The 25,488-nt window shown below is 44.9% G+C and overlaps 10 protein-coding genes and 1 non-coding gene across 26 annotated transcripts in view, besides 2 other annotated features; 6 read left to right on the top strand and 5 right to left on the bottom strand.

The window, feature by feature from the left end:
• Positions 1–377: part of a mobile genetic element that runs on past the window's edge.
• Positions 378–515: 138 nt separating this feature from the next.
• CG33494 (uncharacterized protein) lies at positions 516–2,196 on the top strand. Of its 2 annotated transcripts, none has more exons than NM_001276029.1 (3): positions 516–560; positions 1,257–1,462; positions 1,599–2,196. In NM_001276029.1, the coding sequence occupies exons 2-3, from the start codon at positions 1,266–1,268 to the stop codon at positions 1,660–1,662; spliced, it is 261 nt and encodes an 86-aa protein (NP_001262958.1). In that variant the 5' UTR covers positions 516–560; positions 1,257–1,265; the 3' UTR covers positions 1,663–2,196. The 2 variants fall into 2 exon arrangements, with proteins under 2 accessions (NP_001262958.1, NP_996295.1); NM_206572.2 differs by having other exon boundaries at positions 1,599–2,098.
• Positions 832–981: a mobile genetic element.
• A 218-nt stretch (positions 2,197–2,414) lies between the features above and the next one.
• On the bottom strand, positions 2,415–4,217 carry CG5112 (uncharacterized protein). Its single transcript, NM_143143.3, has one exon. The coding sequence runs from the start codon at positions 4,117–4,119 to the stop codon at positions 2,548–2,550; it is 1,572 nt and encodes a 523-aa protein (NP_651400.1). The 5' UTR covers positions 4,120–4,217; the 3' UTR covers positions 2,415–2,547.
• asRNA:CR44179 (antisense RNA:CR44179) lies at positions 2,415–4,392 on the top strand. The gene has a single exon (NR_074059.2).
• A 348-nt stretch (positions 4,393–4,740) lies between these two features.
• Gnpat (Glyceronephosphate O-acyltransferase) lies at positions 4,741–10,059 on the top strand. 3 transcript variants are annotated; one of them, NM_080271.4, is made up of 4 exons: positions 4,741–5,080; positions 6,574–7,153; positions 7,406–8,682; positions 8,741–10,059. In NM_080271.4, the coding sequence occupies exons 2-4, from the start codon at positions 6,589–6,591 to the stop codon at positions 9,071–9,073; spliced, it is 2,175 nt and encodes a 724-aa protein (NP_525010.1). In that variant the 5' UTR covers positions 4,741–5,080; positions 6,574–6,588; the 3' UTR covers positions 9,074–10,059. The 3 variants fall into 2 exon arrangements, with proteins under 3 accessions (NP_525010.1, NP_001262957.1, NP_001262956.1); NM_001276027.1 differs by lacking the exon at positions 4,741–5,080 and adding an exon at positions 5,211–5,475.
• On the bottom strand, positions 9,822–12,579 carry CG5116 (uncharacterized protein). 2 transcript variants are annotated; one of them, NM_001300600.1, is made up of 5 exons: positions 12,397–12,579; positions 11,880–12,341; positions 11,375–11,825; positions 10,876–11,316; positions 10,196–10,816 (listed from the first exon to the last, which is right to left on the bottom strand). In NM_001300600.1, the coding sequence occupies exons 2-5, from the start codon at positions 12,113–12,115 to the stop codon at positions 10,364–10,366; spliced, it is 1,581 nt and encodes a 526-aa protein (NP_001287529.1). In that variant the 5' UTR covers positions 12,116–12,341; positions 12,397–12,579; the 3' UTR covers positions 10,196–10,363. The 2 variants fall into 2 exon arrangements, with proteins under 2 accessions (NP_651399.2, NP_001287529.1); NM_143142.4 differs by lacking the exon at positions 12,397–12,579 and having other exon boundaries at positions 9,822–10,816; positions 11,880–12,372.
• On the bottom strand, positions 10,196–12,579 carry CG42488 (uncharacterized protein). The gene is made up of 5 exons (NM_001170258.3): positions 12,397–12,579; positions 11,880–12,341; positions 11,375–11,825; positions 10,876–11,316; positions 10,196–10,816 (listed from the first exon to the last, which is right to left on the bottom strand). The coding sequence occupies exons 1-2, from the start codon at positions 12,509–12,511 to the stop codon at positions 12,145–12,147; spliced, it is 312 nt and encodes a 103-aa protein (NP_001163729.1). The 5' UTR covers positions 12,512–12,579; the 3' UTR covers positions 10,196–10,816; positions 10,876–11,316; positions 11,375–11,825; positions 11,880–12,144.
• A 263-nt stretch (positions 12,580–12,842) lies between these two features.
• Positions 12,843–17,809, top strand: XNP. 4 transcript variants are annotated; one of them, NM_170228.3, is made up of 4 exons: positions 12,843–12,973; positions 13,294–15,291; positions 15,390–16,271; positions 16,328–17,809. In NM_170228.3, exons 2-4 carry the CDS (start codon positions 13,332–13,334, stop codon positions 17,419–17,421), a joined length of 3,936 nt encoding a protein of 1,311 aa, NP_733107.1. In that variant the 5' UTR covers positions 12,843–12,973; positions 13,294–13,331; the 3' UTR covers positions 17,422–17,809. The 4 variants fall into 2 exon arrangements, with proteins under 4 accessions (NP_733107.1, NP_001287527.1, NP_651398.1 ...); NM_143141.4 differs by lacking the exon at positions 12,843–12,973 and having other exon boundaries at positions 13,099–15,291.
• Positions 17,810–17,931: 122 nt separating this feature from the next.
• Positions 17,932–18,674, bottom strand: MED28 (Mediator complex subunit 28). Its single transcript, NM_143140.1, has one exon. It carries the CDS (start codon positions 18,573–18,575, stop codon positions 18,006–18,008), a length of 570 nt encoding a protein of 189 aa, NP_651397.1. The 5' UTR covers positions 18,576–18,674; the 3' UTR covers positions 17,932–18,005.
• Positions 18,675–18,761: 87 nt separating this feature from the next.
• On the top strand, positions 18,762–20,041 carry CG4553 (uncharacterized protein). Its single transcript, NM_143139.2, has one exon. It carries the CDS (start codon positions 18,824–18,826, stop codon positions 19,913–19,915), a length of 1,092 nt encoding a protein of 363 aa, NP_651396.1. The 5' UTR covers positions 18,762–18,823; the 3' UTR covers positions 19,916–20,041.
• Vps33B (Vacuolar protein sorting 33B) lies at positions 19,921–22,187 on the bottom strand. Its single transcript, NM_143138.3, has 4 exons — positions 22,105–22,187; positions 21,949–22,049; positions 21,573–21,891; positions 19,921–21,508 (listed from the first exon to the last, which is right to left on the bottom strand). Exons 1-4 carry the CDS (start codon positions 22,159–22,161, stop codon positions 20,063–20,065), a joined length of 1,923 nt encoding a protein of 640 aa, NP_651395.1. The 5' UTR covers positions 22,162–22,187; the 3' UTR covers positions 19,921–20,062.
• Positions 22,188–22,618: 431 nt separating this feature from the next.
• Positions 22,619–25,488, top strand: part of Fur1 (Furin 1) — a 125,628-nt gene continuing 122,758 nt past the window's right edge. For all 9 annotated transcript variants that reach the window (NM_170654.2, NM_001276025.1, NM_206571.2 and 6 more), the window contains exon 1: positions 22,619–23,195. The gene's annotated coding sequence lies outside the window, so the exon portion shown is untranslated. The remainder of the gene's footprint in view (positions 23,196–25,488) is intronic.

Raw genomic sequence — 25,488 nt, 5'->3', positions numbered from 1 at the left:
TATTAAATTTAATAAATCACTTTAAGCACGTTCGATCAGGAAATTTAAGCAAGCAAAGTCAAAAAATGTCAATAGAAACGTTGTAAAAAGCAATGCAAATAACGGAAAAATCGAGTTCGTTCTAAGAAAAAGAGTAAAACAAAGTAGGAAAACAAAATGTGTAAAGAGTTTCTTGACAGTCTCAAAAGTGTGTAAGCTTGGAATTTGTTGTTTATTTTCTTGTATATTTAATATTTTTAATTTTTAAGTAAAAAAAAAATTTTAATTATATTTCATAAAGAATTGCCTTTAGTTAAGCAAGGAACTCTTAAAATTTACCTTTAAAGTCAAAAATTCAACTTATTTCACAGTGTGTAAACAGTGTCTTGACATAATTGAAAATACAAAAGTCACACTTACGCAAAGCTGTGCGTATGTAGCGTAATGAAATTATGAGGATCGTTGAAAAATAGAACGCTTGTTCTCTTTCGTAGTCGAATGCTTGAATGCATGCTATAAGAATAATCGCTTGCAGACAACGGGATAGTGCGGTTTTATCGGTTGCTTAAATAAATTGAACAGTAAGAATAATAATATTGTTTCACTATTTGGCTGGCTTATAATATACTTAAAAATACTTTATTATATTAAATTGAATAATATATTTGATTTAAACCGAACAATAAACATAGGCGGACAAGAGATCGTCATTTCGGCCAAGTGGTGAAATAATTTAATTGTACAAAGGAGAATAATTAAATTAAATAAATGTGAATTTTCTTATTTAAATATATGTATTTATTGAACACAAGTGCATATAAAATTTGCGAAATAAATACATGTATATACATTGACTCTAGAATAACATGATGCGTAACGCCATAAAAATTTTTTGCATTTATAAGCGTGGTCTTACGCTTTCGAGAGCGGTGCGCTCAACAGCGAACAGCTCTCAAGATATGACTTTTGCAACAAATAGTTTTCATATTTTTATTTATTTTATACATAGTATTTATTTAATGAAATATTTTTTTCTCAATGTAATGACTGCGATTGGAAAATTTATGTTTTAAATTACAGTAGTTATAATAATTTTCTTTGTATTTTGTCGTTTTGTTGCAATATTAAAGTACAGAAATATAAGCGCAAATAGTAATTGCGATAAGTAGTGCTTTTATAAACAATCTTATTCAATTTTAATGCTTAATGACAACAATGTATTACATACACTTTGTTCTTACTCAGTTAAATTCTTTATTCTTCAAATAAACCAACAGCTTTCCAGAATGCACGCGACTGTCATCTCGGCTTTCGGGATAGTATATCTACTGTTCCTGTTCCTGGGACATCTTTCTGCTCAAATTACCGTGAGTCCAAGCACGTTCAATCCTCTTATGGTCGACAGCAAGCCGGAACCCGCCACAAAAAACTCTTGGCACATTAATAATTATTATCCAAAAAGGTGGTTAATAAATATGAATAGGTAAGTAATCATTTTAAATAAATGAATATATGGAAAGAGCTTGGGAGAAGATGTATCGTCTTATCAGAGTTATTATTATTATTATATTTTGTTTTTATTAAAGCAATTAATTTTTTTTTTTTTTTCATTTTTTCAGTTCCGATAAGAAACTCAGACAATCCTACGATTACCGCCCGCTGCACAATCCCCTCTATGGGTAACCAGTTCCAAAGTCCACTTAGTCTTTGCTCTCGAATCGGTCATCCAAGCCTTTGAGATTACATTTAAATATGTCATGAAATACATAGCATGATATACATACATATATAGCATGAGTAACGAAATATGTATATGTGCAACAAGTTCTGATTGTTAAAGCTACTCGATTCTAATTTAAAATCAAGGTCAATACAAAATGCTCTTATCAACATATATGAATCACATATGTATTAAGATGTAAAATCTCATTTTTAATTAAGCATTAATGTGAAATGAAAGTGCCTTTTTGCCGTGTGTATTTTTTATATGTAAGGCCCCTTTAAAGTCGGCAGTCAACTGTTTGTTTACTGAGTCAGAATCTTGGAGTCGCCATGATCAGTCGCATTGAAATATTTATTTTTATTCATATAAATTCCATAATAATCAAAACTGGAAATTAAAAAAAAAAAAAAAATTAATTAATTACATTTTAATTCTACGTAATTCGAATTGTGTAGTGTAGATTTTTTGGCGGCATAATTTGAATATATTTATGGATTATGCAGCACTGTACATTGCGAAAGAGCTGACACACCTACGCACAGCTGATTTTTGTTATTGTTTGAATTGTGGTGAATTTTAATAAATTTCTTAATAAAATTTGTTTTTTATTTCCTAAAGCTAATATTAACGGTATCCGTAAAAATGAAACAACGAAATTAAATAAGCAATTTGATGTTAAGCACCCAAAAGTAAGTAAGGAACAACAAATAATCAAGCAGTTAAAAAAGATAGCCAATTTATTTATATCCTGTAATAAAAGTAATAAATAAAAGCGACAGTCTTCAGCGTTACCCACACCCTATGTTCTCTAACAATAAGTTGATCGATCATACATCATAAACCATCTAGTTCTTCAGCGGAAATGGAGGCACCCAGCCGCCAAAAGTGCGCTCCAGTTCCTCGGCAACCGCCAGGCAAAGGCGATCGTTGTTCGGATTGGCCACCACTTGGATGCCCAGCGGCATGCCCTTGGAGTCCAGACCCATGGGCACCTGGGTGGCCGGCAAGTGGAGCACATTGAAGAGGCTGAAGTACGCGAAGTCATTGAACTTGACCAGAGGATAGTAGTGGAATGGTGCAGTCCTGGGAGAACTGTGAAAGAACAGCACACCATCGTCGCCGAGCAAGTCCTGGACGGACTTCTTGCACTTGGCCGTGGCTTCCCTCATCAGCTTCTCCTTTTCCTTGGGCAGCACACTGTCGATCAGACCATAAATGGCCGCCATGCTGTAGTCACTTTGCCCCAGTATCTTCTTGAAGAGCTCCACAAATGGATTGAGCTCGGCGCCATTGCCCAACAGCAGATTGAAGTTGGCCGGTTCCTGGGTCATCCAATAGCGCCACATCTTTCCGGTCAGCTTGGTATAGGGCAAGTCAGCGTGCCGCACGTCCTTTCCACTCACTGCCTCGAAATGTTTGCGAATCTTGTACATAACCCGTTCGGTTTCCCGGTTAATAGGATTGCACTGAGCCATGCCATTGGAGGACACATAGAAGTAACGCAGCCGCTTCAGATCCACCTTCTGATCCAGTTTTAGCTTGGCTTTCAACGATGGCTCCACCAGAACCTGCATCATGGGCAGTAGATCCCGCGCAGAACGACTCATTGGACCGGCACATACCATCGTATCCTTTTCCTTGCCCGTTCTGAACGTACATCCGGCCATATTGACCGCACCGGAAGTGGGTTTGTGCCCGAAGATGCCGCAATTGAAGGCCGGTATGCGTATGGAACCACCAATGTCTGTTCCCAAACCAAAACCCGTGCAGCAGGCAGCGATCAGAGCGGCTTCACCACCCGAAGAACCGCCGACGGAACGCCGCAGATCGTAGGGATTGTTGGTGCAGCCGATTAGCATGTTCCTCGACTCAATCCACTTGTTCACCTCCGGCACATTGCTGGTGGCGATGATAATGGCGCCACTTTCCTTCATCAGGCGCACGCATTCCGCATCCGTGGTCGAACGTTCCGATTTCCTTGCTAGCAGGCCCAGTGTGTGTAGCCTCCCAGCCACAGCGGTGCTATCCTTGGTGGAGAAGGGTACGCCTAGGAAGGGCAGGCGCCGCAGATCCTCATCGCTGTACTCCTTTTCGTCCAACTTGCGATCGATTTCGCGTGCCTGGTCCAAGGCCTCCGGAAACGGGCCATCGACCACCGCATTGAGATCCCGATTAACGCTCTCGATTCGCTCACAGTAGGCCTTGACTATGTCGTAACTGCGCTGCCTGCGTTCCCGTATCTGTTGCGCCAACTCCACAGCGCTCTTCGTAATCGTCGTCTGCTGTTCCAGGCTCGGTGGACCCGATACCCGCTTGTGCTCGCCCAAATACCAGTCCAGTACGAACTCCAGCAGGCGATCGCTCAGGATGTGGACCAGTGCCAGCAGGGCATCAAGTACGTGGCTCCAAAATGACATGATGACGCCGCTTCCAATTTCTGATGAGATTTGCACTTTGCGCAATGCATATGCAAACTGAAACCGAGCCAAAGACCACTGAGGTTGCGATAAACCCAAGACGTTGCCACCCGATATGGAAGAAGAAGCTGGCGAGGAGAGCTTTGCCTCAAACCAGTTTCAGTAGCAGGTACAGTGGCCAACGGGTAAAATGGATTTTTTATCTAGTTTACGAAATGGGGGTGTGGAAACATCTGAAATATTTGTTTTCTTAAGCTTGTTTATGTTGAAAATAAATAAACGACACCTTATTCTTATCCTTAAAATATTTAATATTATATACTTTATAAATACTACGAGCCTTTTATACTAGAGCAAAGAGCAGTTAATTTGCTTTAAGTTTTAATCTTATGTAAGTTTGTTTTATGCAATATTACATTAAAATTATTTAAAAAAAAACATAGTTACAACCATTTCATTAAATATATTTATTAATATTTGTTACTTTTCCACCCTACCCATATGTAGTTTTTCTAAAAAAAAAAATTGTTCATCAAAAACATAACCCGATAACAGTTTAATATCGCATTTGCTGGAATACCCCGCACGTCACCCAAGCAAGCGCGCATGAACAGCTGAGCGCGGAGGAACCCCAATGCGGCGCTCGCACCGTGCAGAGGCCGCCGCGCAGCCACCCAGCCGTCAAATTGCCGAATATCGATTCGCAGCTGCTGCAGATGTTTTTTGGTCAACAAAACAAAACAGCCGCCGCTTCGCCGCCGAGCAAGCAAATATACAAAAATACGAAAATACCAAAATACAAGAAAGTCGGTCAGGGAGAACCGAAATAAGTCGCGAATTGTGAATTAAATGCGCTAAAATTGCGGTAGCCCAGTGCAGTGCGGAAATAGAGGCATTCCAACTTGCAGCAAAGAGCAGCTCATATTGAAAATATATATATTTTTTTTTTTTGGAGACCAGTGTACGTAAACCAGCAGCACGAATTGCGCATACCGTGCAATCCCCGGGATAAGAAAAGCAGGCGTGACCAATCAAAAAATTCGCTCTTATCTGCACAGTGAATCATTTTTTAATTACTATTGCTCATAGCGAACGGCCTAGCTTGATAATTCGATAGTGTTGTCACATACGTAACCGATTAGTCAGCATGCCCATGCTACCCCGCTGGCGTGTAAATAGAAAGTTAACGAATTTAAAAGTGCATTTGCCCAGTTATTTGCCATTTTTGCCGCACTTGCAGGCGCTTAGTTACAGTGAAAACCAAACAAGAAGCCCATTTACAAGCCGTGTAAAATTGCAATTACCGGTTAAAAGGCAAAACCAAGTGTTAAATGCTACCTGCAAAAAATGTTCAGTGTGCGTTTGTTTGTTTGTTTGTTTGGCTGGGAAACAGCACAACTGCTCATTTTCCAACGCATTACTTATTAATTCGAAAGCCCAGAGTTGCTAAGCACACATGCATACATATTTATGTATGTATTTCTTGGTTTTGGCCGATTATTTTTCCTTGGCATTATCTTTGGCACTCGAATTTAGAGGGTGTGTGGTTTTATGACTTAGCCAGTGCTTTCTCATACTTTTTTTTTACGCCCGGCCAGGTGTTTTTTCGGCTCACCTGATGAGTGACGTTATCAGCAGCACTGCGAACGTGTCGTGACACGAGTTTTGCGTGTCTCTATTCGCGCAGTGTATCTTTGAGATAGGTCAGCGATCGCTAGAATCCACCTTCAAGTCCCAAGTAGAGCAAATGCTATATAATTCTAAATTACTCTCAGCTGAATTAATTTAAAAGGCCACAACAACTATTAAATCTTTATAGCCATACAATTTGTAAGCTCCTTAAGTTCATGATACCTTTGAAAATGGCACCCATTTAGAAACTATGGAGTTGAAGAAAATTTCATTGTTTTCTTATTTTTAACTTAACTTAACTTAAGGCTTTATACGCCTTCACCTTTAACACGCAACATTCGCCACTCGCCGCTGATTGCCGTAACTGCTTATGAATCTGTCAGATAATCAACCTTTGGGATAGCAAGGCACTCTTCACACAAACGATCACTTGGCGCAATGAACCTATAACCTATCAGACATAAAACTCGATATGCACTGCATATTTCAAAATTTAAATTAAATTCTTTTTATAAATTATACAAATTTGAAAGTTAAATTAATTTTTAATAAGTGTTTAAAAAGTTAATATACACTTAAATGGCACATTTAACAAATTAAAAATATATATATCTTTTACTCCGACATTTCGTTGCACACATTTTCTCCCAGTGCCTGCGATATCTCAGCAAACAGCGAGTTTATGGCAGTGTGTTTGTGTGTCATGTCTGTTAAGTGGGGCCGCCTGCTTGACAGTTGATTCGTCAAATATTTTCTTTCAGTCAGCTACCTCCAGAGATTCTCATCGGACCGACGCACGTTTTTTTTTTTCCATTTCCACAGTTGAAGCGCAGCGCGATGGATAGAAATCCCGTGAGGCAGTCGACGTCATCCGGCACCGTAGAAGGTGAATCCAGCGAACAGGAGGAGCAGAAGACGCCCAGTGCGGCCGAATATATGAGGAACTTCAAGAACATCATAGCGCCGGGCAACGAGGCCTCCATGACCAGGGAGTTCAATCCGCAGGTGGCATACGAATTCGAAAAGTATCTCAATCCGCAAAAGCTCAAGCAGCACGTCCTTAGGAGCGAGAAGCTGCGATCCATTCTGGAGCACTATGCCAAGGAGTCGGGCACGCCGCTCAAGCAGATGGAGCGTCAGGCCCGGGCGATCATTGATGAAATCGGCCTCGATCGGAATATGGCCATCATCCGGTGGTGCGGCATTGCCATTACGGCGATCGGCAAGCGGATCTGCGATGGATTCTATGTCAATTCGGCTAGCATGGCCAATGTGCGCAAGGATATGGGCAAGTGCCCGGTGCTCTATCTGCCAAGTCATCGCAGCTACATGGACTTCATCCTGATGTCCTACATCTGCTATTACTACGACATCGAGATACCAGGAATAGCAGCCGGCATGGGTATGTTTCGCCAAAAACCATAAACAAATTACAATCTGGCGGAAAATGTGTTAAATACATTAAGCGAGCTTATATTTTCCGCTAATTTTACGCCACTTTTCAAATATGTTTGCCAAGTAATTAGCATGAATTAGCAATTGTGATTGTGACTGTCAACGGATTTGCTAATTTTTGTACGCTGTTTCTAAACAAAAGTCGTTAATATTCTTAATTGCCCAATAATATTAATTGTTGTCTACTTAATTTTTATAGATTTCCACTCCATGTTCGGAATGGGCACCATGTTGAGGAAAACAGGAGCGTTCTTCATGCGCCGCAGCTTCTCCAACGATGAGCTATACTGGGATATTTTCCGGGAGTATATGTACGCGCTGGTGGCAAACTACCACATCGGCGTGGAGTTCTTCATTGAGGGCACGCGCTCCAGGAATTTCAAAGCTCTGGTTCCCAAAATTGGACTACTCTCGATGGCTCTGTTGCCATATTTCACGGGCGAAGTGCCGGATGTGATGATTGTGCCAGTGAGTGTGGCCTACGAACGCGTCCTGGAGGAGCAACTGTTCGTCTATGAGCTGCTGGGTGTGCCCAAGCCCAAGGAGTCGACAAAGGGCTTTTTCAAGGCCCTAAAAATCATCGACGAGCGATTTGGCAAGATGTTCCTCGACTTCGGAGAGCCCATCTCGGTCAAGGAGTTTTTCGGACACGACAGCGCGCAGCGAATGCAGCGAGCAGGCGTGGGTGGTCACTTGCAGAAGCTGAACCGCCAGGAGGTGGAACTAGTCAAACAGCTGGCCAATGAGATTATCTACCAGCAGCAGCGTCGCATTGTGATCTCCACGTTCAATCTGCTTAGCCTCTACTACGCCAGTCAATTGTATGCCCAAAGGAGTGTCACTCTGGACGAGCTAGCACGAGGTGTTCTGCATCTGAAGCGAATCTTCGAGCAGCTGGGCGCCCATGTTAGCACGACTCCGAGCAGCATTAAGGCGGATGTGATTGATGCTGTGGAGATACACTCGAATATTTTACATTTCGCGACTGGCCGCCTGCAGTTTACGCCCATGGCAGCCAAGCAACTGGCGGAGCAGATCGATGTTAAGCGCCTGAAAGCCCATGCCCTGTGTCCACAGACCATGGCGGTGGCTGTGCCCATGCTGGCACTGCAGCTCTACATTAATCCCTGCATGTTCTGGCTGGCCAGACCCGCCTACCTGCTGCTGGCAGCGCTCAAGGAGCAAAAGAATCAACAGAAGCAATCGACGGACATCTCGTACGATGCCAGTTTGTGTGCCCTGCATGCGCACGTGACCACCATGGACGCGCTATTCCAGCACGAGTTCATCATTGAATCGAATCGCGAGGCGGCCGAGTTTGAGACGCATCTGCAGCTGCTGCTGGACGAACGAGTTGTGGAGGTAGAGACCAGTGGCCGGATCAATGTGCAGGACAATGAATGCTCGCATGTCATTCTGGCCGCCCTGGCGCCATTCCTCTGCCTCTACTACCAACTGGTGGTCACGTTAAGAAAGGTGTGTAGCTAAGCATTTCGTGGATAAATCGGTATTTGAACTTCATTCCTTCTTGCAGATCCCTTTGGAGCTGGAGTTCAGTAACAAGGAGCTGCTCGTGCGCGTCCAGCAGCATGTGGAGCAGCTCCTACAGCAACCCGGAGCCTCCGCCTCTCATGTGCACCCATATTGCCTGGCCCTGGACAATCTGAACATTGCCATCTATGCGCTAATCCAGAGGGGCTACCTAGTGAAGAGCAGGGACTCTGGTCAGATGAAGATCGCGTCCACTCCGGGAAAGTGCCTGCGAGAACTGGAAACGCAGCTTCTCGAGTACTGTCAACTAATGCCATTTGCTCAATACTCGACGGCGGCCAACCAGCAGGCCCAGTTCCACATAGCCAAGTTATAACTGGCAAACGGAAATGGGCCGGCGAGGGAGGCGACAAGGGAGAGGGACACCGATTCGAGTACCGATACCCAGTCGGGTCCCAATCAGTGTAGTACAATTACCATTTCATTGCCCATGCAGTTCATCCAGTTTGTTGTCGGCCTGCTCAAGAATTGTCGCATCATCTGCATACTTTTCATCATCGTGGTGTTGTCGCCGCTGTGGCAGCTGCTCCACTGGATCATCGTATCCACCCACTCATTCACGTAGGTTAACGGGGTGTCTGGTTAGGATGGGTCGATACTAATAGTATCCTATTTATATTGGCATAATTAACATTCCCTATTTTCCACCTGCCATTTAAGAGTTTTTGATAATGTACATAGCGACACCCATTTGTTAGGAAGACAAAAGAGCTATGCTAGAATAAGATTGAACTACAATTTTGTGACTAGCGAAATCGATCCATCCTTGAGTGTTAGTGTATCCGAGTGCATAGAGAATCTTATAGTCTAACAACTGATATTTTATGTCCAGTTCGCTATGAAGCAAATGAAATTCACGAAACCGCCAAAAACATACACTTGCAAAAAAGTGGATTTTTCATTCAAAAATGTTGTATAGACAAGCCGGTTAGTGTTAGATCCCATCGAAATATATATCACATATATTTTTAGCCGAGGAATTCATAGAAATGTTGCCAACAAAATGTAACATTGAAAGCACATTCACTTTTTTTAACGAAAATAGTTTAGCACAATTTTTAAGTCAATTTTCACACGCATAAATGGGTTTTTAATTTGTACACTAGAGTGTTGAACGCATTTTTGTTTAATTTTAAGTTACTTTAGGTTTAAGCTGGTGTTAAGTTTGTTTCAGTTTCTGTATTTTAAGTTGTTTATGCTCATCAACCCTGCATTATTTTTAAATATTCCATTGTGCCAATAGAGAAGTCAGCACCACACAAAGAAAAATAAATAAAAAAAACTTGCCCTAGTTATATAAACAAAAATGGTTGATGCGAAAACTGATCCCACAAGGGTTTAGTTTCGATTATTCCTAGAGAAAACCACAGCACAAAAATGTCAGAGAAGTGCAATACAATACAAATATTATGTTAAAAAATATTTTTAGAGATTGTTTCGTTTTAGTTTTCGGCAGATACTTTTATATTTGTATAGAATTTAAAACAAGAAAAGAAAACCAGTCCTAACTACACCCGCTAATAAACCAACAAAAAAAACGAGAGCAATAATAAACATTTAGTCGGTGCCAGTTGCGCCTCAGATATTTATCCATGGCACTTTAAATTCATCGGCAAAACTGTCGCTTGAACTGATCCAGTGTGCGTTGGCTGATAACCACGTGCATCATGAGGCGTTCGGGATTCTCCGCATCCGCTGTCGTTTCCACCACAGCTGCGTTTTTGTACAGCCAAGCCATTTCTGGACCGCCGCTGGGCACTCGCATCTGAAGTTTTCTTCGCCCGGTGGCGGTCAATATCTGTTGCTCGATGTCATCTAGCAGGGGTTCCAGCCCAGTCTGTGCTCTGGCTGATATATGATGCACTGGGTCTGCAGACGACTGAGCCTCTTGGGAAACAAGATCACATTTGTTGTACACATTAATGATCGGCGGCAACTGGCTGGCCGTGGAATCTCCGCCAGCCACGTTGAATGCCAAAGAACGAAGCGTGGCCTCCACATGGCTGCGTTGAGCAGCGTGACACGGATGGGAAAGATCCTGGACGTGGACTATTACATCCTGCGAAGGAAAAAGGTTTTTATGTATAGAACTTTTTAATGGCAGAAGATTTTACTTACCGCCAGCATGGCATCCTCCAAAGTGGCCACAAAGCATTCAAACAGTCCCGTTGGCAGATCGGACATAAAGCCCACCGTGTCCATATAGATCACCTCCAGATTGCATGGCAAACAACCAGCATGAGCAGTCACATCAAGCGTTGCGAACAACTGATTCCTGGGCTGCAGTGCATCCTCGACTGTGAGTGCCTTGATCAAGGAAGTCTTGCCAGCATTTGTGTAACCCACCACTGCAACGATGGGATAATTTTGCTGTTTTCTTTTCTGGCGAAGCAACTGCCTCTGTCGCCGGACACGATCTAATTCCGCTCGCAACTTTCGCTCCCTGGTTCGCAGAATCTCCTTCTGCAGATCGGTCAAGGCGTAGCCCTGACGACGCGTCTGCGTAACACTGGCATCCTTAGCCTGCGCCCAAATGTAAGGAAGTTCAGCCATGGCTACCTAAATAACATGATCAGTATCTAATTCGTTATAGTGCTTGTTCAATGAGTATAGTAACCTGCAGTTTTGCTTCGGCGCTGGTGGCATGCAGTCTTAGTATCTGTATAACAACGGAATAGCGATCCATTACTGGCAGGCGAAACTCCGCCTCCAGGAAACGTTTTTGGGCGAATGATAGTGTCCCCTTGCTGACAAACAGGCAAGTTAGATGCCGTTCCTGCCGCAATTCGGCGACCAGTTCCTTGAGTTCCACCAGCTTGCCGCTGCCGAAAAGCGTCTTCTTTTCGAGGCTTTCGAGGGGAACCTTTAATGCCCTGGCCACCTGCCAATTGGGCAGGGAGTGGATCAGCGCTGTGGCCTCCGCGAGTTGATCCTCGGGCCGAACATCGACGGGTGCGTTCTGTCGTTTGGCTGCCCATTTTACATACGGTTGGAGGATGAGCACCTGCTGAGAGCTGGCTATGTCACGTGTGATTCTCATGGCTCCTCCAGCCACCTCGTCGTAGGCTCTTAAATAAAAGGTTAGTAATATCTCTTTTTTTTTCTTTGATTTTTAAGCCTACCGATCATCCAAGAACCGCATATCCGCCAGATCGCTATTGGCTGTCCGCTCTAAGTCCGCATCCTCCTCACCTTGTTGACCTGCCTGAATTTGGGCTTCGAAGAAGCTCTTCCTGTTCCGAATGCCCTTAACTCCTTGATGTTGGGTGTACTTGCAGCGTGCGGGAATCTCCAGAATCGGACGAATTCGCAGAGTCCTAGTGCTGACAAATCGGGCCAATATTCGTAGAGCAGACATGACTAAAGCTAAATGGAATTTTGAAGGTGTTAAAAGGTTTTCTCTTTGAGCACCGAATGCTTGTCCTCAAAGGCCATCCACGCCGCTTGGCAGGCTTTAGTCCGTGTCGATGTGATTTGGTAGGACACGCCGGTGGCCACCAGTGAGGAGATAAGTATGTTGTACTTGATTGGGTAGCGAATTTTTGATTGTACTATCTTCTGGGCGAAATAGGTGCCGGAAAAACCTGTAGTTTGAGCAATTATTATGCAATTATCGAAAAACTGAAGCTAATTACGCACTTAAACAAAATGTGGCGAGCCCCGTGAAAAGGGAGCGGGTCATGCAGTCCATGTAACCATCGAACCCGGGATGCTTCTCGCGCTGCTGATCCTTCAATCGCTTAATATCGTTCATAATAAACGGCCGGTGAACTAATTAAGCGTTTATTTTCATTGGCTTTTAGCCGGTGCGCGAAATCAGCTGTTTGTCCCAGAGGTGGCTAAGCGATTACAAATAGTATCGATAGGGAAATATCTTATGTTTTAAAATTATTCACGTTACAGTTTGTAATAAAGAAAATACGATTAAGGAGAGAATGCTTATATAATATTAACTTTCTTTACTTAGTATTTCATATAAGTAATATGATAGTGCGCATATTGAACAATTTGATTTCAACCGCCTCGGTTCGATACTATCGCATGAGTCAAGCCACCGATAACAGCTCGTCCGGTGGCCTGGCAACCCTTACGAATTTAGTATACCCAAGTTGGAATTGCGGCGTCTTCACGCTGAAAAATAACAATTAAAGGCTCGCAAAAAGGAGTGGATATCGAGTGGCAGGACGCGATGAAGCGGCCACACAACCAGTAGCAGGTGAACACAGCAGAACAAACCGATCTAGTGATATTTTCGATGTGGAAACTAAAGTGTTTTCGGATAAATAATAGATTTAGCAGTGGTGCCGAGCCACACACAAAAAAAAATAGAGAGAGACAGACGCAGATTGCAAAAAAAAGGCGAAGAGAGCGAACAGAGGAAGTGCGATAGGTGGAAAGAAGAAGAGAAAGCGAAGCGAAGAACGCGCGGCAAATGCTGACAATAAAAATATAATAACGAACGAAAAAAAAAGAACATTACCTTTTGCAGGCTGCAAATAAAAAACCAGTAACGCAACAAAATCGCATTTCTTGCAGATCTTCGACGTGCTGGGCGGATAAACAGCCGGTTACCTATGGGAAAGAAAAACCCCAACGCCCGTCACACAGATGCCGCAACACCTTTGACCACAGACGACTCCAACTCCTCATCCGTATCTCGGCGCGAATCCGCAACGGAATCCAAATCTGCATCCGAATCGGAGTCCTCGCCTCCAAGGTCGAACACCAAGCAGTCGCGAACGCATAAAAATGTCAAGGCATCCGGAAAGGCCACTGTTAGTAGCTCCAGTGATTCCGATCAGGCAGTAGCAAACAGTTCAGCCAACGACGAGGAGAAGGAGCCCGTTTGCAAAATACGCATTGTGCCGCTGGAGAAACTGCTGGCCAGTCCCAAAACCAAGGAGCGACCTTCGCGCGGCAGCCAACAAAAGAACGTTACGATCAACGATTCCAGTGACGAAGAGCCTCTGAAAGGAAGTAAGCTTGTGTTGCCGGCTCGCAAAAGTCGCAACAAGAACGCTTCTATTATAGAACTCAGCGACAGCGAGGAAGTCGACGAAGAGGAGGAGTCATTACTGGTGGCCATTCCTTTGCCCAAAGAGGCACAGCAGACCAAGCCAGAGAAGAATAGTAGCAAGGCAAGCAAGGAATCGATCGAAAAGCGGCAGAAGGCGCAGAAAGAAGCTACGACATCATCCGCCAGGGCAATCAGAAGCGTTAACGGCACACGACGAGGATCCCTGTCCAGCGAAAGATCGTCTAGAGCCAGCTCCTCTCGAGCAGAGTCACCGCCGAGGCCAAAACGTTGTGTCGTCCGCTTGAAGCGAGTCAGTCTGCCCAAAACGAAACCCGCCCAGAAGCCAAAAAAAATGAGCTCGGATTCGGAAGAGGCGGCCACCACCTCGAAGAAGAGCCGTCAGAGGCGCTCCAAAAGCGAAAGTGAGGCTGATTCAGACTATGAAGCACCAGCTGCAGAGGAGGAGGAGGAGGAGGAGAGAAAGTCGTCCGGTGATGAGGAGGAGGCGGCTAACAGCAGCGACAGCGAGGTGATGCCCCAAAGGAAGCGGCGTCGAAAGAAGAGCGAATCCGACAAGGGCTCCTCCGATTTTGAGCCCGAGGAGAAGCAGAAAAAGAAAGGTCGAAAACGCATCAAGAAGACCTCAAGCGGCGAGAGCGATGGTGATGGCGATGATGACAAGCAGAAGAACAAGCGTAAGCACATACGCAAGATCATCAAGACCAAGGATCTGGATCTGACGACTAAGGAGGCGGCCAAAGAGGAGGATGACAGAAGGAAGCGTATCGAAGATCGTCAGAAGCTCTATAACCGCATCTTTGTGAAATCCGAGAGCGTGGAGATCAATGAACTGGTGCTAGACTTTGACGAGGAGTCGAAAAAGGCCCTGTTGCAGGTGGACAAGGGACTGCTGAAGAAGCTGAAGCCCCATCAGGTGGCTGGCGTTAAGTTCATGTGGGACGCGTGCTTCGAGACGCTCAAGGAGAGCCAGGAGAAGCCCGGTTCCGGTTGCATTCTAGCCCATTGCATGGGTCTGGGCAAGACTCTGCAGGTGGTTACCTTGTCTCACACGCTGTTGGTCAACACGAGGCGAACCGGTGTGGACCGCGTCCTGATCATCTCGCCACTGAGTACGGTCAACAACTGGGCTCGGGAGTTTACCAGCTGGATGAAGTTCGCCAACCGGAACGACATCGAGGTGTACGACATCTCACGCTATAAGGACAAGCCCACGCGCATCTTTAAGCTCAACGAATGGTTTAACGAGGGCGGCGTCTGCATCCTCGGCTACGACATGTACCGCATTCTGGCCAACGAGAAGGCCAAGGGTCTGCGCAAAAAGCAGCGTGAGCAGCTAATGCAGGCCCTGGTTGATCCCGGCCCGGACCTGGTAGTCTGTGACGAGGGACATCTGCTCAAGAACGAGAAGACGTCCATTAGCAAGGCTGTCACCAGAATGCGCACAAAGCGTCGGATTGTCCTTACTGGTACACCGCTTCAAAATAATCTCAGAGAATGTAAGTATCGAAGGAAAGCATAATACATAGATGAACCACATGAGGGATTCTACCAACAAACTTATCCGACATGCTATTAAATCGCTGTTTCCCCTTAGATTACTGCATGATCCAGTTTGTGAAGCCGAATCTGTTGGGCACATACAAGGAGTACATGAACCGCTTCGTCAACCCAATCACCAATGGTCAGTACACCGACTCCACGGAACGGGATCTTCGCTTAATGAAGCACCGCTCACACATTCTGCACAAGCTGCTAGAGGGCTGCATCCAGCGAAGGGACTACTCGGTCCTGGCGCCTTATCTGCCGCCAAAGCACGAGTATGTGGTCTACACGACGTTGTCGGAGCTGCAACAGAAGCTATATGGCTACTATATGACCACACACCGGGAACAGAGCGGCGGTGATGTGGTCGGCAAGGGGGCCAGGCTGTTTCAGGACTTTCAAGATCTGCGGCGCATCTGGACGCATCCGATGAACCTGCGGGTTAACAGTGACAACGTGATTGCCAAACGGTTGCTCAGCAACGACGACTCCGACATGGAGGGCTTTATCTGCGACGAAACCGACGAGGATGAGGCTGCCTCAAACTCTTCGGACAGCTGTGAGACCTTCAAGTCGGACGCCAGTATGTCGGGATTGGCGGCCAGTTCGGGAAAGGTGAAAAAGCGCAAGACTCGTAATGGCAACGCTGGTGGCGGTGATAGCGATTCCGATCTGGAGATGCTGGGCGGATTGGGTGGAGGATCCAGTGTCCAAAAGGACGACCCCTCGGAATGGTGGAAACCCTTTGTCGAAGAACGAGAATTGAACAATGTACACCATTCCCCAAAGCTACTCATCCTTTTGCGGCTACTGCAGCAGTGCGAGGCCATTGGCGACAAGCTGCTCGTATTCTCACAGTCTCTGCAGTCCCTGGACGTCATCGAGCACTTTCTTTCACTGGTGGACAGCAACACCAAGAACTACGAGTTCGAAGGTATTTTGAGTATATACATTTATAGGAAGTAATACAAATTTGTTGTTCTTTCGCAGGTGATGTGGGTGATTTCAAGGGCTGCTGGACGAGCGGAAAGGATTACTTCCGATTGGACGGCAGCTGCAGCGTGGAACAGCGCGAGGCGATGTGCAAGCAGTTTAACAACATAACCAACTTGCGCGCCCGCCTGTTTCTCATCTCCACGCGTGCCGGTGGACTCGGCATTAATCTGGTGGCCGCTAACAGAGTGGTCATCTTCGATGTCTCCTGGAATCCCTCGCACGACACCCAGAGCATATTCCGAGTGTATCGCTTTGGCCAGATCAAGCCGTGCTATATTTATCGTCTGATTGCCATGGGCACCATGGAGCAGAAGGTGTACGAGCGCCAGGTGGCCAAACAGGCTACGGCTAAGCGTGTGATCGACGAGCAGCAGATTTCACGGCACTACAATCAGACGGACCTTATGGAGCTGTACTCGTACGAGCTGAAACCCAGCACCGAGCGTGAGATGCCTATTCTGCCCAAGGATCGATTGTTTGCCGAGATTCTCACCGAGCACGAGAAACTGATCTTTAAGTACCACGAGCACGATTCACTGCTGGAACAGGAGGAGCATGAGAATCTGACGGAGGAGGAGCGCAAGTCGGCTTGGGCCGAGTACGAGGCGGAAAAGACGCGAACCGTACAGGCGTCACAGTACATGAGCTACGATAGGAATGCCTTTGGCAACCAGGTGATGGGCCAGTTTGGCAATGCCTCCGGCAGCGTGACGTCCAACAAGATCTTCGGCTTCCGCTCGGACATATTGCTGCAGCTGCTGAACATGAAGATATCGAAGGATCATCAGGAGCTCAACCAGAACCAGGTCATTCAGCTGGTGCCTACCTATCTGCAGCAACTGTACAATGAGATGAACAACGGCGATCCGACCATGTACAAGGATCTCCTCAACCTGCACTCAAATATTGTCCATCCCAGCGGGATGTACATGAATCCCCTGCTCTACGCCAACCAGAATCCCAATGCCGCTGGCTACAACCAGGGCACTGGTGGTGTTCCGCCAATGGCGGGCGGATCGGTGGCACATGGGCCACCGGCAGCACCTGCTCCGGGCTTTGAACCGGATAAGGTATACGAGATCGACTAAAATACCCGAATCGAACCAATGCCGTGGTTACACCCTTTAATTTAATCGTAGGTAATTCGTCGACTTTGTCGATATTTCCTGTGGACTAAAGTTACAAATGTGGTTTATCCTATCTAATTACAATTACCAATTACCCATAACCGAGCGCATAAGATTATTTTTTCGTCAACTCAGTTAAGTTCGAAACTGTCCTAATTCATGTGTAGACTTACATTAGATACAAGTAAAAACAACAAAATATACAGCATATGATTTAAATACATATTTACACGATATAGATCATGGCTATATACAAACAATTCTGCGTATCCGGCTAGGACAAGCAGAATTACAATTATTTAACACGCGACATAAAGATAACAAAAATAAATGGCACAGATATTATAATAAATGCGTAACGATTTTTCTCCTCAAAAGTGAATGTTTTGCAGATATGGGAAGGAAAACTATTAATCATCAAAACTATGAGTAAGAAACGAACTATATAAGGATTATAAAAACGTTCGTGATATATAATCAAATCGGTTTATTTAACTAATCCAGGTCTATACAAGATTACAAGCTAAAAGGAATGCATTCCTGTTTCATTTGGGTGGCATTTGTCTGCTTATCATGCGGAGCTGCTGCATCTGCTGTGCCTGCAGCATGTGTGGACTGGGCTGCATGGGTCCGCCGGGTTGCATTGCACCCGGAGGCATTCCGGGCATCATTCCCGGTCGCGGCGGTGTACCTCCCATGGGTGGCATTCCGCCACCGGGACCTTGCAGCATTCCAGAGCCGATGGGCGGCGTGGGGCGACTGTGTACGCCCTGTTGGATGTCCGATAGGCAGGCCTTCCACTCCTCCAGGCGATTGTAGTGCTTCTGCAGGAGTGCCTCCTTGCGTTGAATCTCGATGCTCAGGTCCTGATTCTCGTCCTTGATCAGCATGTAGGGCTTCAGCGTGGAGACGAGAAAACGCTTCTGCAGGAAGAACGCCTCCATTTGGCGGGCGACGTCTATGAAGCGATTTGTGGTCTTCTGTACCTCCAGATCGATTTCCTCCTTGTTTGTCCCGGAATTCGGCTCCTGTTTGGTCAGCGTCAGCAGGCACGACTGGAAGGCCTCCTCGAACTCGTCCATCAGGTTACCGCCGCCGGACTCATTGCTGGCCATGATTTCGTGAGCTTGGAAGTCGAATAAACAATTAAATACAAATAACTTCGCCGGTTCAGCGGAAACAACAAAAAAATCAGCAACACAATTTCGGGAGGGTTGTTACGTTTTGTAAAGTGCTATACCGACGACTTATCGATAATGAATTAGAAGACGATAAGCGCTATATATCGATAGCCTTAATCGCGGTTTGCATGCGGCTGTTTATGTAAACAAAAAGTTTAAATGACTTAAAATTGTTCACCAAGATGACTGCCCGCATGATCCAACGCGGCCTGCACACTGCTCGCTCCTGTCTGTTGGCGAGAGCTCCTCGTCGCGCAAATCCTGGACTAGGTTACCAGCTGGAGCAGCTGCAGGAGCACCCGGAAAAGAGCAGCGAAGCTAGCGAGGATTACGCCGATCTGGAGTCGGATTTCATGGACGTGCAGAAGACCCATCGGCAGTACGAGAGGGAGCAGCAGCAGCATCGCGACCGCATCCGTCAGTTTATGATAAAGCACAAGTATTTCCGAGACGCCAAGTTGCCCAATCTCTTGCTTCATGCCGAAAAGGAGCAGATGCGCCTGCTGCACGAGCGAGATCCCGAGGAATGGAGCGTTGAGCGATTGGCCGAAAGTTTTCCCGCCACTCCGGACATTGTGCAGAAAATTCTGCGGGCCAAGTGGCGACCGAGAAGTGTGCAAAGGATACGCTCCCACGATGAAACCGTCATTAAAAACTGGCAGCTTTTAGGGACGGGAAAGGGTGACTTCAGTATCCCACCGTCTCTTCTCCAGCATCTGCAGAAATTCGCCGAGCGAAGGTGGCAGGATCTGCGGGAGCTTAAAATCCAGGATTGGCCCACAAAATCACAACTACCGACTCCGCAAGGCAACGAATTCCGCAAACTGCTGGGCAGCAGTAGTAAAACAACAGAGGAGATGCCTACACCACAAATCCCATCCGGCTATGAAGCTCCACCCTCTGCTGCCGAAGATGAAACCTATTTGTTGGACAAAATCCGTAATAAAAAGAAGATGCGGCTGCAGGAGCTTAAGGAATTGCAGCTCGTTGAGTCTGCGCCCGCAGTTCCAGAGGAAATGAAGCGGCCCATCGAGAATCCCAGTGGCACCGGATTCCTGCCCAGTTTCGTGCCCAAGTTTGCGAGCAGCGAGATTGTGATCAGTGCCGCGGATCAGCGCAAGTATGAAATAACCCAGGTGAAAACACGCATTGTTATTCCCCGGAAACTGCATCGCCAAGGAGCCACTTACCGGGTGGAGGATGCCTATTACGATGACGATGGAGAGCTGCTCTACCGAGTGCCTGGAATGACCAGAGCCAGTGGTGATAAATAGCAAATGCCACTTTTAGGTAATATTTATTCGAAAAGAGCATTGTTTAAATTGTAAATTTCGAAAATTGTTAATCACAAGCTTTGTCATCATTGTTTTGTATAAAAATATATAAAACATTTGATACACAGATTCTTAGTTACTTCATGGTCAGCGGTTGAAGGCGGTGGCGATCAAATCACTGCCCGCCATTAGAGAGTCGGATGCCACGGTTATTTGGGCGCCTGTTAGCTTTGCCACAAAATCGCAGGCGGCGATTTCCGCATAACTGGCACCACCCACAATGAATACAAAGAGATTCCTGAGACGCAAGGGGAACATATCCTGATCTGCAACTCCGTTTAGCTTCACTTGGCTGGCATAGGCCTTGGGCGTGATTTTTCCGCTGTCCAGGTGTAGATGCAGCCCCTCAATCATGCCCAGCTTCGAGGACAACTCCTCAGCACTATTGATTTTCAGCAAAATGGAGCAGAGCTGAGCCACCAATGGTATGTAGGTGCCATTGAACACAAAACTGGGACAGGTCTGCAAGCCACTGGATTGGCTCTTGGAGGAGGAACCTCCATCCTGACCATCTCCACTGGAGGTCAACAGCTTTAGCCGATTAGCATTGGCCTGAAACTCCGTTTGCTGGAACTTGGGCAGAGGTAGATTTGAGAGCAGTTTCGTTGGCGCCTTTTTCTCCACCACAAGTGGTGGCAACAAGCCCGCCTGCGACAACTGCTGGAACACGCCCAATTCCTGGTGTCCAAACAGATTGCAGTAGTTCCGCGCAAATATCTGCAGCTCCTCGGGCGCCACGCCAACGCAATGATGCAAGAGGCACAGCAGTCGCAGTGTATTAAATCTCTGACCATCTGTGGTCAACAGCTCGTCGATCTCGCTTAGCAATCGCTTTCTTGAATCATTGTTTAGTATGTCCTCCTCCAGCGTTTGGAGCTTCCTGAAGTTACCCATCATTTGGATCACAATCTCGCTGGCATTCAGATGCCTAAGGACTTTGCTCTTAAGCTCGGTTAGTTTGGGTAGCTTCCTGGCCACATAGTCATGCATCTCGTCCAGCTGCATGTCATTGAGTTTCTGCAGTTCCAAGCCCAGGGCTTTTACTTGTGCGTGAATCAAACTGCTGACCTGAGCAAATCGTTTGTACCGATTATCGCCGTAGATCTCATCGGATGTGGAGTTAAGACGAATGGAACACGGCTTGCTGGCTGAGTTTACGCCTATCTTGGATTTCTTTCCCTGGAGTAACTCCACACGCTGGCTGCGGATCTTGTTCTTGGAATTGTCTACCAGAATCTCGCCAGAACTATGCTCGAAAACTTCCAAGAGAAGACCTGCATAGATGGCCGGAGTGAGCAAGCTGGCGGGGTAATCCTTATCCCGATCGATGACCAGCCAGCCGCCATAGTCTGGAGGATTTGTGGGCGCCGGAAGTTTGCCAAGAGTCTTCGCCATTTGCATTAGCTGCGACGAGTGGTGGCCAAAGCTCAGAATCAAAGACGGTTGTCCGCAAATCATCTGAAGCAATCGCAGGCTCTGGGCCACCGCAGGCAATGGAGATGTGTTCTTCTGCAGGTAGAGACACTCGTAAAGCTGAATAATAAGAATATCCAGTATAAAAGACTCTTTTCTGAATGTTCAATGTACATCTACTCACATTGGGCAGCTCCAAGCTGAGAACTCCCTGATCAAAATAGATGAAGTCCCAGTTAAAGTGATGAAGTTGCACCAGTCCGTACAAACCAGCCTGTTCCAGCAGGGTTTGAAAATAGGAGTAACAACTGGGCACACAGACTATGTGATACATTTTCATGGAGATGTCGGGCATTTCCTCTGAGGCCACGGGTTGCAATTGCTTGAGAAGTGTCTGAAATGTACCCAAAACACTGCGGATCATGTAGATGTGCACCTGATCGGCGGATCGGGGCAAAGATTGTGCCGCATCATGTTTGTAGATCCGTTGTATGCCCTTCAACCTGTTAAGGGGTATATATAAGACGTAAATATCCATAAAATATGGATTAAACACCTACTTCAGCCAGGAGGCAGTGACAACATGTTCCAGTGGCTTTATCAAGTCGGGCTCCAAAATTAACTCCTTCTTTCCAGGTATGCTACATAGTATGGAACAAAGCTGCAGTCGAATTGCAGGTAGTTAATAGTTTCACTCTTCCGATTCATTATTATACCTTTTCTTGTGCCACCAACTGGAATCCCTGCAGCTTTTTGTCCAGCGTCAAATCCATTCTTCGCCGCACAACACAAACAGCTGATGCAGCAAGGTAGCAAAATGTAAGGTGACGCACGCAAAATAAAATAGGGTTGTCACAAAGCAAATATATGCAGTTTTTATTACGTAAATGTTTATCGCAGTCAAAAAAGCAGTATTACTAGTTATTCTATACAATACATTAAACAAAAGCTATACTCAAATTAATTATTTTGAACTTATGCTACTACTGACGTCACAAAGTGTTGAGTCACCATTAAAAGCATTAATTGTGCACAGTCTTAATTCCTGCCGATCCAAAACTTATTTTCAAAGTTCGAGCTATCCGGTTTGTTAAACAAAAGTACTTAATCTACTGCTCAGTTTGATTGCATACCACTGTGCGAAGGCTGTTCGCTCACGAACTATCGAACCGGTTCGCCATGCGTTCCCATCTTTAGACGGGTATTTAAGCGCGATTCGCTGCAAAAGTGGCAGTTTCGTTCCAAATTCCGAAGCGAGAGTTTGTCGTGGGAAGTTGTTGCGCGCGCCCTGTTCGCATTTATGTGTTTTTATCGTGATTCCGTCAACCGAAATCATATGTTTTTAGCCAGGAGAGAGACGATTGCCAAAACAGCAGCAAAACGGGCGGAGTTCTGCGGTGGAAAATCGAAAATTAGCAAGCGCACGGAACACACTGTGATTGGAGCGAATTAAATGTGAATCAAAATATGGTTAGCCATTCGAAAAGCGTGTAATAAAATCGTGAAGAAAAACCAGAAAACAAATTTGTTATCGCTCTCTGTCTCTTTCTCTCTCCCATTCTCGCTGCGATTTGCTCTCCGTGTGTTTATGTCTCAGCTGTCCAAGTGTGTGTGCGGGTGTGTGTGACGTATGTGCGTGCAAGTGTTTGTGATTTTATGTTGTTGTCTTGCCTGCTTTCGCGTGAAATTCAACAACAACAACAACAGCAGCGGCAGCAACAACAAGCAAAGCAACAGCCAACAACAAATTTAAATTGAGATTTTCCATATTATCAAAAGTTACAGGCGCCTATTTTGCAGTTATCAGGTGAGCTTGCACTTACATTGTTTATAAATAATTTGGGTTTGGCGCATGTGGGTGAAACTGTGCAAAAATATGTGAAATATTTAATCTAATGACAAAAATAGCCGTGCGGTCTGGTTTGTTGTTGTTATTTTGGGCAATTGCAGCTTGTTGCATGTTCTCGTCTTCTCTTTTGTGCCGCAGATTCGTCTCTTTTTTACCGCTCTCTCCTTCTCACTCTGTCCTGCTTGCAGTTGTACATTGTTGCCTTTGTCAATCATTATCTTTGTGTTTTCGCTTCGTTCTGTTTTTGTTTTAGTGGCTAACATTATTTTCTTATAGTCCGTGTGTGTGTCTTCTTCGCGTTTTCTTTGCGGTTCAATTGTTGTTGCGATACCGGTTTGAGCAGCTGTCTCGCTCGGGCACGCTGCACAGGTTGCTGTTTAGATTACTTTTAATTTTTCTATTCTTTGCGCTCCCGTGCCTTCTAATCGCATCTTCTTCTTCGTGCTCATCTTTCTAATGCCCGTTTCTTATTGTTGTTGTTCTTGTTGCCCCTCCCAATTATGCTTTATTTGTTTGTATTTCCCTCTCTCCCATTAAAAATAAGTTTTTGCCATGGGTTTTATAATTTATTGGCCTTTCGATTTATTTAAAAGTTTAATTTTTGCCCAGACTGTTCAACTTTTGCTAATTGCCTACAAGTTTTAAAAGGTTTTTAAGTAGTTTAGCTTAGAACAGGTTTTGCAACAGTATGTTTTGTTAGGAGAGTCACGTTAGAATGTTTCAACTATATATGATTTTTTTTAATATTTATTGTTTTATAATTGAAAGCATAAATAATGTAAAATTTGCGTTCATATTATTTTTCTTTTTATAATTGTAGGTTTGCTCTCGAAAGTGCGAGAAATTTTAAACATGAATCATCATTTCAGAACTAAACAAATCTTAAGAGATTTGTTTGTATTGCATAAAATACAAACAATTTGATTTTCTTGTGCTGAAATTAGTATTACTGCTTAGTTTCACCATTATATACTAGATATAGAAAAAATCATTAGGATCCGCTTTAGGAATAAATCTAAAAGCAAGTTAATTATCTTTACTTGAAATGAATTTTTATTCCGACTAATGCGACATTTTATTATTACTCATAAGAGTGGTTAATCGTTAGTTGGATTAAAGAAGATGTGGATTCCCGTTAATGGGAAATTCCGCTGAGTTTATCGAGGCCATCGGCGTTTCTCAATTCGATTTCCAGTCCGAGATGCGCTCTTCACTCGCTTAATAAAAACAATAATAAGCTGAAAGCAAAGCAAATCGAAATAATTCATTTGCATTTACATAGGTAAATAAACAACACCATCACCCGAAGGTGATTCCAATCCCAATTCCAATCGCACCCCCATAAATTCTCTTGCCAAAGTTCGGCACTAATTAAAACCTGAAACAAATTACACATCTACGGGAGAAGAAAACGAAACAAGAACTCGTGCAAACAGCAATGATTTTGAAAAAGAAAGCAGAAAGCATTTTTGCAACGTGCGTTGCTATTCGTTACCCCCCACCCCCTCCAAAAAATTTACCCAATCCCCAAAAAGATTCTCGTTTTGGTTCGCTGTGTGGAGGAGGCGTGTGAATTTTCGTCGGTTTGATGTCTGTTTTTGCTCTGCTCATTTCCACGCTCACACATCAAACCCAATTAGTATTGTTCTTCTGTTGGCATATGGCAAATATTTCCATTTGTCTGTTTGTACACATATAAATTGCTTTGTATTAGCTTCGTTTCACTCTCTTTTTCGATCTCTGGTGTTTGGCGTAAGTCTGTTTAAAAATGTAATTATTCCCATACTTGGCGGGTTCTATTTTTGGGCAGCATTTTCGGTACATTTTGACACATGTGTGTGTTGGAAAAATGCGATTGAAGTTTATTCTTACGTTTTTTGAACATTTGCCAATACTGCGTCGCTTTTTAGCTGATTTGTGTGCTAGTTTGGTAACGAATTCATTTTACATGATTAGGTATTTTTAATTTGTATATTTCTTTTACAATATTTTTAGACCCAAAAAGTGAGTACATATATGCATGTACATTTAAAGAAAAGTGAGTGCTTTATTTTAGCACACTCATCAAAAAACCGCAAACAATCGCGGCAATTCGCACTCATGCGTTTCTTTACGTTAGGGTGACTCACTCGACTCACTCGAAGACAAGACAAGTAACAAAGAATTGTTCATTCTACGGCATTCTTCGCTCTTCGGCTTTCATCATTTCTTTGGGACGGACGCACTGAGCCATGTTTGTTTTTCTTGCGCC

Source organism: Drosophila melanogaster, chromosome 3R (assembly GCF_000001215.4).
Source record: "Drosophila melanogaster chromosome 3R".
NCBI lineage: Eukaryota > Metazoa > Arthropoda > Insecta > Diptera > Drosophilidae > Drosophila > Drosophila melanogaster.
This window is presented reverse-complemented; position numbering and strand designations above follow the sequence as displayed.